Genomic DNA, 11,711 nt, shown 5'->3' on the forward strand with positions numbered 1-11,711 from the left:
TATGTAATCAGATTCTAACTCATAATTCTAAATCATATATACATATACGACAAAGAAATTCCACAAAAAATCGATCTCTTTTTGGCAACACTAAAGCCTCTATAGTTGGGGCTGATCCCATTCTTCTAATATATAAAATTCTGAAGATTTTTACCAGGAATTCAATCAGTGAACAGAAGGTCTACATTGCCATTGACGGAACAATCTCGGACTAATTTTGGTCCATGTCTAAAGTGAGGTTCTCACTGAACGCTCGTTCTCATTTAAATGTACACATTTTGTAATCTCCGTTACTGTTAGAAGTAAGACGTTCCTGACATTAAGATATGCCACATATAAGGTACGTAACTGCCGTTTTTAAAAGCTAGAAAAGTTTTAAGTCGTCATAAAAACTACAGTTTGACATCTTATACGTGGCATATCCTAATGCCAGGAACGTTTTATTTCAATCGGTAACGGAGATTACAAAATGTGAACATTTAAATGAGAATGAGCGTGAACTGCACCGAATTGTGCTAGGAAATTGCGCCAAGTTTGCAGTCATACTGATGTGCGATGCACGGGTAAAATATGCTACCTTTACAAACTACATGGCTGTGCCCAGAATGTCACATTCTCAGTTATTGTTCCAAATCATACACAAGACAACTTAAAAACCAATGTTCAGCGATCAAAATGAATGCAAAACAATTTGCAGTGATTGTGCTGTTTCGGTCCCATTTAAACCTTTTTTTGATTCTAAAAATTATTGCAATTTTGGGTAACAAATTACTTGAATGCCTTTCGCAATTTAGCTCAATTAGGTGTAGTCTAGTGCGATATCTGCTCGTAAGACCTGACTAATTTTTGACAGCGCCAACCAGGTAGAGGATGTAGATGAACATGTTGACGATGTCCAAGTACAAGTTCAGGGCAGCGAAGATGTACTCCTCTGGGGAAATGGAGTACTTGTGTTTCCCACCCATCATCAGCTGTATGTCGTACACCAAGTACTGGAAAAATGGCACACAAAATTACATTAATATCTGTGTAGCACAGTGGCAGAGCATCCGGCTATGAACCAATAAGACCCAGGTTCAATCCCCAGTGGAGTACCCAGACATGTCCAGACATGCATCCAGACGTTGTGCCCTTGGGAAAGGCACTTAACACACATTTCCCATGTCCTAAGCCCAGCAGTAGGGTTTGGGTTGGCGTTAGGAAGGGCATCCAGCCGTAAAAACTCTTGCTACAAAAAAACTTACACTTGATGAGGAGTTCTGGGGCTTCCCCATCCATGTGCAAGCATGTCTAACCCCCAGATGATGGGGAACAAAAGACGTTAAATTGGATAGAGAGAGAGAGAGATCATTATCCAATGGTTTATTTTTTTTAAATCACAACATGTCCAGCAGTGGCAACCAATAGACTGAATTGTTGACAGGACATGACAACACATTAGAATCGTTTGATTGTATAAAGTAATTTTAGCAGCTACAATAGTATACATACAGTATAACATAAGATATATAAGTATGAATGCATCGACTTTAAGTCATTGTCATTCAAAGATGTAGTGCATATAGTAAGTAATACTATATATTATACATTCATGCTGGATCTTCAAGCTTTCTTTACACATATTGTCAGGCTTTCATGTGTATATTTGCTATTAATATTTTCTAGCAGGTGTCTAGTCATGCACATGCATAAACTGTCTGTTAAAAACTACCTAAAACAAGGAATAGAGCGAGAAAGATTACAATTTGTGTAGAAATTGACATAAAAAAGAAAAACGAACTTAAGAATTTAAAACAAAATACTTACAAATGCAAACAGCAGGGCCCCCAAGGATGCATACGCAATGTTGGCGTACTGTAAAATGATAGTCAGTAAACCAAATTATTATGGCCTTAATGACAAATATCAAAAGAGCTATGCTATTTCTTGAATTGAAGGTTGACAGATGGGAAAACAATGTATTTGTTAAAGGTTGTTTTCTAAGTTTGTCCTGCTTTTATTGTAGTCTGTCTTACTTCTTCTGCCCATTTAGAAAAACACTTCTGAAATTGACTACCATGCAGTAATGCCGCCAATTTCCGTCCACTAGTCAGGTGGTAAAGCCATGAATGATAATAGCTGTTGCATGATGGCTTAATGAATGAATGAAGATCTTTATTGCACATTTCTGCCACACTTGGCTAAGTACAGATTACAACAAAACAAAAGAACAAGTACAATTCACAGATACAAAAAGAATATGACTCTCTTTAGATAAATTCTACTTCTCCTCGCTTTTCAGTTATAGTAGATATAAAAGAACAGAGTCACGTTTTTCAATGGGAGGTTTGTCTAGTCGCATTAGGAATATGACTTTTTGTACAGTACTTAAATGTGTGAAGTAGGGAAATAGGTTTTGTACAAGTTTATACAATTCATTTCTTTCTTGGGTATATAGCAAAACAATGTATCTATTATACATCACACCAAGAAGAAAAGTTGCTACAGTCAAAAGGTTTTCCCTACAAGTTAGAAACTGATGAAAACAGTGACTTACATGGTTTCTGATGATGGCACACAGGATCCCAAAGCACAACAGCACAATCAGAAACACAAACAGACAGCCGCCCATCACTGTAAAGTCAATCTGATGGGGGAGGGGGAAGTATTAGTGCTATGTAGTATTATTACTAATGTAACCTGCTGCCAATAGAAAAAAATGCAATGATAGGAACTCTTCCGGTCTCCTCCTACTGTTCTACACTAGGTCTCATATAACAGTTCTACACAGTGCTACACTATAGCAACCTATGATCAATCACTGTATAATCATGGTGAATCCACCAAGAGTTTTACTGTACAATCAATCAAACTTTCTCATTGACCTTGGTGCTGAATGACATCCACACTACTGTCCCTGTCCTTGGTGGTGAAAAATGTCCACTCTACCATCAATGTCTCTGTCTCTATTGCTAAAATGATGTAAACTCTGTTATCACTTTCCCTGTCCTTGGTGCTGAATGACATCCACACTACCATCACTGTTCCTGTCCTTGGTGGTGAAAAATGTCTACTCTACCATCAATGTCTCTGTCTCTATTGCTAAAATGATGTCTACTCTGTTTTAACTGTCCCTGTCCTTGGTGCTGAATAACATTCACAGTACCATCACTGTTCCTGTCCTTGGTGGTGAAAAATGTCTACTCTACCATCAATGTCTCTGTCTCTATTGCTAAGATGATGTCTACTCTATTATAACTGTCCCTGTCCTTTGTGCTGAATGACATCAACACTACCATCACTGTCCCTGTCCTTTGTGGTGAAAAATGTCCACTCTACCATCAATGTCTCTGTCTGTATTGCTAAAATGATGTAAACTCTGTTATAACTGTCCCTGTCCTTGGTGCTGAATGACATCCACACTACTGTCCCTGTCCTTGGTGGTGAAAAATGTCTACTCTACCATCAATGTCTTTGTCTCTATTGCTAAAATGATGTAAACTCTGTTATAACTTTCCCTGTCCTTGGTGCTGAATGACATCCACACTACCATCACTGTTCCTGTCCTTGGTGGTGAAAAATGTCCACTCTACCATCAATGTCTCTGTCTCTATTGCTAAAATGATGTAAACTCTGTTATAACTGTCCCTGTCCTTGGTGCTGAATGACATCCACACTACCATCACTGTTCCTGTCCTTGGTGGTGAAAAATGTCTACTCTACCATCAATGTCTCTGTCTCTATTGCTAAAAGGATGTCTACTCTGTTATAACTGTCCCTGTCCTTTGTGCTGAATGACATCCACACTACCATCACAGTTCCTGTCCTTGGTGGTGAAAAATGTCCACTCTACCATCAATGTCTCTGTCTCTATTGCTAAAATGATGTCTACTCTATTATAACTGTCCCTGTCCTTTGTGCTGAATGACATCAACACTACCATCACTGTCCCTGTCCTTTGTGGTGAAAAATGTCCACTCTACCATCAATGTCTCTGTCTCTATTGCTAAAATGATGTAAACTCTGTTATAACTGTCCCTGTCCTTGGTGCTGAATGACATCCACACTTCCACCACTGTCCCTGTCCTTGGTGTTGAAAAATGTCCACTCTACCATCAATATCTCTGTCTCTATTGCTAAAATGATGTAAACTCTGTTATAACTGTCCCTGTCCTTGGTGCTGAATGACATCCACAGTACCATCACTGACCCTGTCCTTGGTGGTGAAAAATGTCTACTCTACCATCAATGTCTCTGTCTCTATTGCTAAAATGATGTAAACTCTGTTATAACTTTCCCTGTCCTTGGTGCTGAATGACATCCACACTACTGTTCCTGTCCTTGGTGGTGAAAAATGTCTACTCTACCATCAATGTCTCTGTCTCTATTGCTAAAATGATGTAAACTCTGTTATAACTGTCCCTGTCCTTGGTGCTGAATGACATCCACACTACCATCACTGACCCTGTCCTTGGTGGTGAAAAATGTCTACTCTACCATCAATATCTCTGTCTCTATTGCTAAAATGATGTAAACTCTGTTATAACTGCCCCTGTCCTTGGTGCTGAATGACATCCACACTACCATCACTGTTCCTGTCCTTGGTGGTGAAAAATGTCTACTCTACCATCAATGTCTCTGTCTCTATTGCTAAAATGATGTAAACTCTGTTATAACTTTCCCTGTCCTTGGTGCTGAATGACATCCACACTACTGTTCCTGTCCTTGGTGGTGAAAAATGTCCACTCTACCATCAATGTCTCTGTCTCTATTGCTAAAATGATGTAAACTCTGTTATAACTGCCCCTGTCCTTGGTGCTGAATGACATCCTATCTGTATTCAATGGCAATCTTTATAAAATGAACAAAGAAACTGTCCATATCCTTGGTACTGAACAATGTCTACTCTACTATCAATGTCTGTCTCTAGTGTTAAAATGATGTCTACTCTGTTATAACTGTCCCTGTCCTTGGTGGTGAAAAATGTCTACTCTACTATCAATGTCTGTCTCTAGTGTTAAAATGATGTCTACTCTGTTATAACTGTCCCTGTACTTCGTGCTGAATGACATCCACAGTACCTTCACTGCCCCTGCCCTTGGTACTGAAAAATGTCCACTCTACCACCAATGCCTCTGACCCTAGTGCTAAAATGATGTATATTCACCTTTGATATAGTCCCTGTCCTTGGTGATTAAATGACATCTACTCTACTATCCAGTCATTGCTGCTGAAAAATTGGATTGCTTCCTATTCCTTATTGCTACAATTCTCCACATAAAGTGATATGCATTTCCTGCACAATCTAAAGTTGTGCTTCTTATCCAACAACCTGTTTTTTACAGTGAAGCAAGGTAATAATGTTAGTTTTACATGTAGTTTTAAAACTAATAATTGCTGCAAAGCTTGTATACTTCACTTTATACATCTGAGTAACTCTCTGTCATATTTTATTTGATTTACACATTTATGTACATATGCTCCTGTTTTGCGAAATTCCTGTTTATTACTCCGGGAAGGAGGATGACCTCCTTCTGGGAGTATTGGGAATGCATTTGTTTGCGCGTTCGCAGCTATAACTCACGATCCCGTTGTCGCATTGGTGTGTAACTTGGCATATCGTTTGCCTGGTTCGGCGTGGTGATGCACAATAGCTTTGTGACACCATAACTACTTTAAACGTCAATCCAATATCGTAATTGCACCCCTATAATTAATGCTATGTCCCACTGCCCTGCCATAGGGACCATGTTATAATCCGTTATGCATGACTGGAATACTTCAGGCAGATACGGGGTAGAAATCTTCCTTACTTGCTGTGATCGTATAGTCACTGTTACATTGAAAAATAGACAACGTGCATCACCACACGCAACCTAGCAAACGATATACCAAGTTACATACCAATGCGGCAACGGGAATTGTGAGTTTTAGCTGCGAACATGTACAGAGTGACCTCCAGTCTGTGTATTAAGTATGCCGTATACACTCGCCACTCGCATACAGTATGTGCGCACGGGACGGACGATGCACTTTTACGCACAGTGTGAAAATGGCAAATCTCTGGACCTTCAAACTTACCACACTTGTAGTTTATAATACGGAGGTTGTGACAATGTAAAAAGTTTACGCAGGGGATGAAAGATTGTTGAGAAATATCTCTCAGAAAAGTGCGCGCGCCAGTGTCACTTCCGGGTGGTTAGATCCGGTGACCTTTGACCTTCGTGAAATGTTACGATAATATAAATTAGCCTTTTTTATTGCAAATAGCTTGATAGCTATAGATCAGGCCGGTCTGCAATAAATTGTGGAAAGAGGATTTACTGCATATTTGTGATTTCTGATACATCTTAGTTGTTAGGCTGAATGGTTCGTTGATAATTGAAAAGGGGCCATCTAGATCTAACTTTGTGACTTTTCCCGGAATTTCTAGATCCCATCTGTGCCATGCTGTAAAAACATACTTTTCAGCAGGTTGACCACTCCTGTATTGAAAGAAAAAAGATAAACAAACACTTTTTCTTTACTTGCTCTAAAACACTACTTGGACTGTGCAGAGATGCAATTTGTGTGGGTCAATACTTGTACATACTATAAATACTTCACGGAGAATTGTGTCCTACGGACTCTTGTTTACATTTATGATTATCCAACCTGAGTTGATACTAATGTTCATCCACCTTTTGTATGTTATATATTTATTCATTTATTTATTCCACCCCGTTCATATTCAAATCTGTTTTTAGTCCTTTATGTTCATCTCTGTAGTCTTGATCTTTTGTTTATGCAATCAATGTAACCTATACGGTGTCCTATAAGCCCGCATGGCGCATGAAACGTAAATAAACTTTTCTACATTTTTTAACATGTTAGTACATATATCATACAGTCTCTTGTACAAATGTAGTGCTATAGTATATGTTACCTTGGTCTGCAATGCAAAGACAGTGAGAGACAGGGACACTACGGCAGTGATGCCGGCAGCCCACATCACAGCATCAGCACCATAGGCACTGTGAGGGTTAAATAGGATGAGAATTAACCAGTCATAGCCGAGAAGTCCCATTCAAATAAATCTAACTTCACCAACAAGAACTTAAGAAAAAATTTAGATGAAAACATTGATATGGTAACAAATATATCTAATGTTTACTCATTGACTTTGTATTGAACAGACAAACTTGACAGTAATTTATCATGGTAAAATTTTGAAAAATGATGAAGCACAAAGATCCTTCATCATACACTAAAACAAGTGGCAGTCAAAATATGTTATAATTCATATCGGTCTTGGTATGTTGTCTAATGACTTTGTTATAAAGAATTTTTTTCATGTCAGTCTTACAATCAAAGTTGAAATCAAGAAGGTTTGAGCACTAAAGCCATTAATGTATACTCACGCTGAGATGGACCCAAGAAGATAGCCTTCCGCAAGTGTCTGTAAAATATGCAACTTTTTAAATGACTGTAATTTTAGTTTAAGTATAACAGAATATGTACAACGTTTGGAACCTGAAAGAAATGTTTCACAAGCATTACCATATGGTTTGTTATATAATCAACTACAGACCATAAGGCCATACTGATTTGATTATATAGATGACATCCTCTGGTACTCTCCAAGCAGATGAGTGGTTCCGGCTGGTTTTTGATGTGTTTTAGGCATTTTTGTCAGGCTTTATGCTTTGTCATGTTTTTCTGTCTCTATATAATAGAAACAATTGTCTTTTTTTTCTCTATATAATAGAGACCAAAAAAATACGACAAAGTACAAAGCCAAACAAAAACGTATAACAATACATCAAAAACCATCCAGAACCACTCATCTGCTTGGAAAGTAATCCTCTGGGTACTATGAAATTGATGCGAGTGTGCGAAAAAAAAAACTGTTACAGTCATTCTGGCCTTATAAGTTATAGCAAAGAAATTGACTCTTCATGTATTCTTTGCTCTATTTATCTCTGTTTTATATTGTACATATGCGGGTAAGGGGAAAACCCTGTATAGGTACCCGTACCCGTATAGGTACCCGTATAGGTATACCGGCATACCCCATTTGGGGCACCAACAAGCCAGGAAACACGATATGACAGCCGCCATATGGGGCACCCAGAACGGCTGTTTTTTACAGTCTCCACATTGATATAAGACACAGACAGTTGACTATACTCGGTCAGAAAATAGCTGAACAATCATATTTTACGATCTTTTGATTTCTATGAAGGACGAAGGTTTGGAAAATACGGAATTTGCTAAGTTCGTACGGATCGGAGCGCCTGTCAGAACGTGCAAGCACCGATCTCGGAGCACCCAGAACGGCTGTTTTTTACGGTCTCCACATTGATATAAGACACAAACAGTTGACTATACTCGGACAATAGACTTACAAAGATGGCCAGACAGATGAAGTTGATAGGGAAGTTTCTCCTGACATTAGGACAGCACGCCAACGTGATGATCATCACAAATGTGATTCCGCTGTAAAACAATATAAAAGTGATACTGCTCTAAACTTTCAATCAAAATATGTCAGTCAAGTGTCATCTTCATTTGATACACTTTGAGCTTCAAATATTCATAGCTTAGGCATGACAAGTTTATTTATAATTATTTATTTATTTAGATTTGTGGAAGGAATGACATAACAGGTGACTATCACCTTTTCAAGATGTCAACCCAGACCAGACTGTAAGGTCTGGACCATCGCACACCGGGGCATGCCCCTACTCTTTTTCGAAAGGTGTGGTGGGTTCTTTTACATGCGCGGGGTGTGGCTCTCCCCAAACACGGGACCTCCATTTAATGTCCTATCCGAGGGACGTCCCCATAGGAATGTTGTTTGGTCAAAAATAACCATCCACACCTCAATTATGATAATTGTTGAACTTTGTTCGTTCATTCAGACCCTTGTAGTGTCTGGTGGCACATAGGTCAGCAAGTTCCCTTGCTGCTTCAGTAGCAGGGTATACATTTTCTACAGGGAGGGCCCGGGGTCGCTAGCCCTTCCCCTTTGACATGCTCATGACATCTCAAACATGGAATCCCCATTTCACGTCCCTTCCAAAAGACAGGTGCAGCCCCAACCGAAGTCTCCCAGTTATGCTAGGGTCACATTTCCTAACCGGGGCCCGGTCGGGCTGTTTGTGGAAACGAAAACTCAAAGTGTATGTCCATAAATTTGCAAAAGCTATGGTCTTAAATAATTTTGGGTACGTTTTGTGTTTTAGTTATCTTTTATATCATACTTTTCGTTCCCAAAGACTGACCGGCCGGGCCCCGGATTGGAAATGTGACCCTACCATTAGCAACTGATTGGAATCTGAGGAGCTCAACTGTGAGGCTGCTACCAGTTGAGCTAAAGGGACATCTCTACACTTGACAGTATGCTCGCCAATTTTATATTATTCAAAACACATTCAGTAATTTCATATTAGATAATGTATACTGTACAGTGTATACTTACAGAGCCACATAGTACATCCAGCGATTCTGGAAAGCAAAGATTCTCACCTCGTCCCTATAAAAATTAAAGAAATAAAGATATCATAAAGAACTTTTCACAGGGATAAAACTAGAGGGCACAAACTTATGTCATTTCTTTTCGACCGAGCACAACAGCTATCTACCACCCAAAAATCATGACCGTATATAGCTTGTATGGAACATGAGATATCAAAACCAGAGTCTCTACTGCAGTGCCAAGGAAAGCTACCAGGGGGGTCAAAATCTAATCACTTCTTTGACAGGACATGTTTCATGAAAATCCATCTTTACCTTTTTGATTTATGCTGCCAAACCCAGAAACATACAAAATAGTATAATTGTAACATAGTTAAGCTAAAAAAACATAATCTTTTTGGCAACGGTAATAAATCCATTACAGAACAATATAAATGAAATATGCAGAATCATTTATCTGCACATATTATCTTTACAATCTATGTGAGAATGGAAAAAGAAGTAGACTTGATTTTTGTTAGGGCTCCTCCAAATACGCGAAGGAATTATCAAATTCAGTTTCCAACTTACACATAGAGGAAGATACAGATGATTCCAATTGTCACCACCAGCTGAACCATCAGGATGCTAAACACCTTTCTCATAAAGGCTGAAATACAATGATAAAACTATATTTATGTCATACCTGGGCCGTGAAAACGTTCAATACGGGTGTTCCGCATTGTGTGATAATTTTCGGTATCACACAGGGTTCTACTTGTATCACACGAGCTTTCATAGAATATTTAGAATATATTTCGAGTCCGCCTGTTGTACTGCTGTCGAAAATTCGAATACCGGATTTGGAGGATGGAATCAATGTTGTTACGATTTTTTTTATCAAGGACATAAACTCTCTCAACTTCAGGCGCATTTCGCATTGAAATGTGTTTTTTTCAAGAGGGTATGACAAAAATAGAATACAACACGGTGTATTCCGCATCACCCTTGGTCGCGGCCCCACCGTGGTCGGGGCGATACCCCGTGTTGTATTTTAAATATATATAACATATCAAGGTTGCTGGCAATCTAAAATCTAAACATTCTAAAATCATCCCTAAAGATGAAAACATGTCACAAAATGGGCTGTCTTATCAACATGAAGTTAAACAGCATGTATGAACAAGTCTTATGATTAGAATAAAAAGAATCATCCAATCACGGATACAGGTTTCCTCGTCCTGAAGTATGTTTCTACTGGTTGAGTAATTCAGTTACAGACTTCAAAGTACTTGTATTTGTCATGATGTAGTCTGATACGAAAAATTTCTCTAATGACTACTCAATGGAAAAATGATCAAAGTGGTCACCATATACAGGATTCTACTCATCAATCAATCAATCAATCAACCAATCAATTAATCAGTCAATCAATCAATCAATCATGCTTGTGTCCATTGGAAAATCATCTAAGGCCAGGAAGTTCTTACGCCTAGGTATGTCTCAAATACTGATTTGACTGTATCTATTTGGATTTGGATTTTTGGATTTATTGGAATTGCAACAATGCAATACACGTGGGACAAAGGCAGCTATTGCTGATGTCGTGACCCACACACATAATGTACCCGATTTTTACACTTGAGTGGAGTGGGGAAAATCGTGTTAAGTACCTTTTTTCCCAAAGGCACAAGATCGGTGGCAGCAGGGGATTCGAACCTGGAACCCCTTGGTTCTGAGTCGGAAATCCTGCCGTTACCCCACACGACACCACATTTCTGTCTGTCTGTACTTTAAAAATGAAGAAATGAAATTCATAGTTCAACTTAGTACTTACACCTGCGAACAACAGTGTCGTCAAACTCCATACTCGCCCCTGCGAAGCCCTCGGTGTCGTCAGATCCGATCATCGTGATTCCTAGTGGAGTTAAGGAGAACATCAGTTTCTCAATGTCAAGTCAAATTCAGCACTTAAGACTGAAGGGAAATGATTAACCGAATATTGAATCGATATTGTCTCTAAGGCAAAGTTCAATGTGTTTTTTTATTGTCTGAAATTAGCTTCTCACTTATTCTGTTGCCTTTGTCAAATTTGGAAAAAGAAACAAGAAAGCTGAGGGAATGTGCATGGGATGAAAATGGTTCTGGTTCCCTACTTTTCTCCTAAATTTCAAATTAAAATGCCTCAATGCACTTTCGTCAATCCATAAACTAATGTCTTCACACACACACACTAAACAGACACACACACACAGACACACTCTCACACAGACACACACACACACCATATAAGA

The 11,711-nt window shown here is 38.9% G+C and overlaps 1 protein-coding gene across 1 annotated transcript; it reads right to left on the reverse strand.

Moving 5' to 3' along the window:
- Positions 1-779: 779 nt before the first annotated feature.
- LOC136445699 (protein lifeguard 1-like) lies at positions 780-10,119 on the reverse strand. Its single transcript, XM_066443833.1, has 8 exons — positions 10,009-10,119; positions 9,443-9,496; positions 8,367-8,457; positions 7,380-7,417; positions 6,905-6,992; positions 2,537-2,626; positions 1,807-1,854; positions 780-998 (listed from the first exon to the last, which is right to left on the reverse strand). Exons 1-8 carry the CDS (start codon positions 10,080-10,082, stop codon positions 840-842), a joined length of 642 nt encoding a protein of 213 aa, XP_066299930.1. The 5' UTR covers positions 10,083-10,119; the 3' UTR covers positions 780-839.
- Between the last annotated feature and the right edge of the window lie 1,592 nt (positions 10,120-11,711).

This window comes from Branchiostoma lanceolatum, chromosome 12 (genome assembly GCF_035083965.1).
Source record: "Branchiostoma lanceolatum isolate klBraLanc5 chromosome 12, klBraLanc5.hap2, whole genome shotgun sequence".
Lineage (NCBI taxonomy): Eukaryota > Metazoa > Chordata > Leptocardii > Amphioxiformes > Branchiostomatidae > Branchiostoma > Branchiostoma lanceolatum.

Bases quoted from the DNA above. Each gene is read 5' to 3' on its own strand.
- LOC136445699 (XM_066443833.1), bottom strand. From the start codon at position 10,082: ATGAGAAAGGTGTTTAGCATCCTGATGGTTCAGCTGGTGGTGACAATT. The intron at 9,497-10,008 runs GTAAGTTGGAAA...TAATTTTTATAG, and splicing joins ATCTGTATCTTCCTCTATGT to GGACGAGGTGAGAATCTTTG. The intron at 1,855-2,536 runs GTAAGTCACTGT...ATCATTTTACAG, and splicing joins GTGCCATCATCAGAAACCAT to TACGCCAACATTGCGTATGC.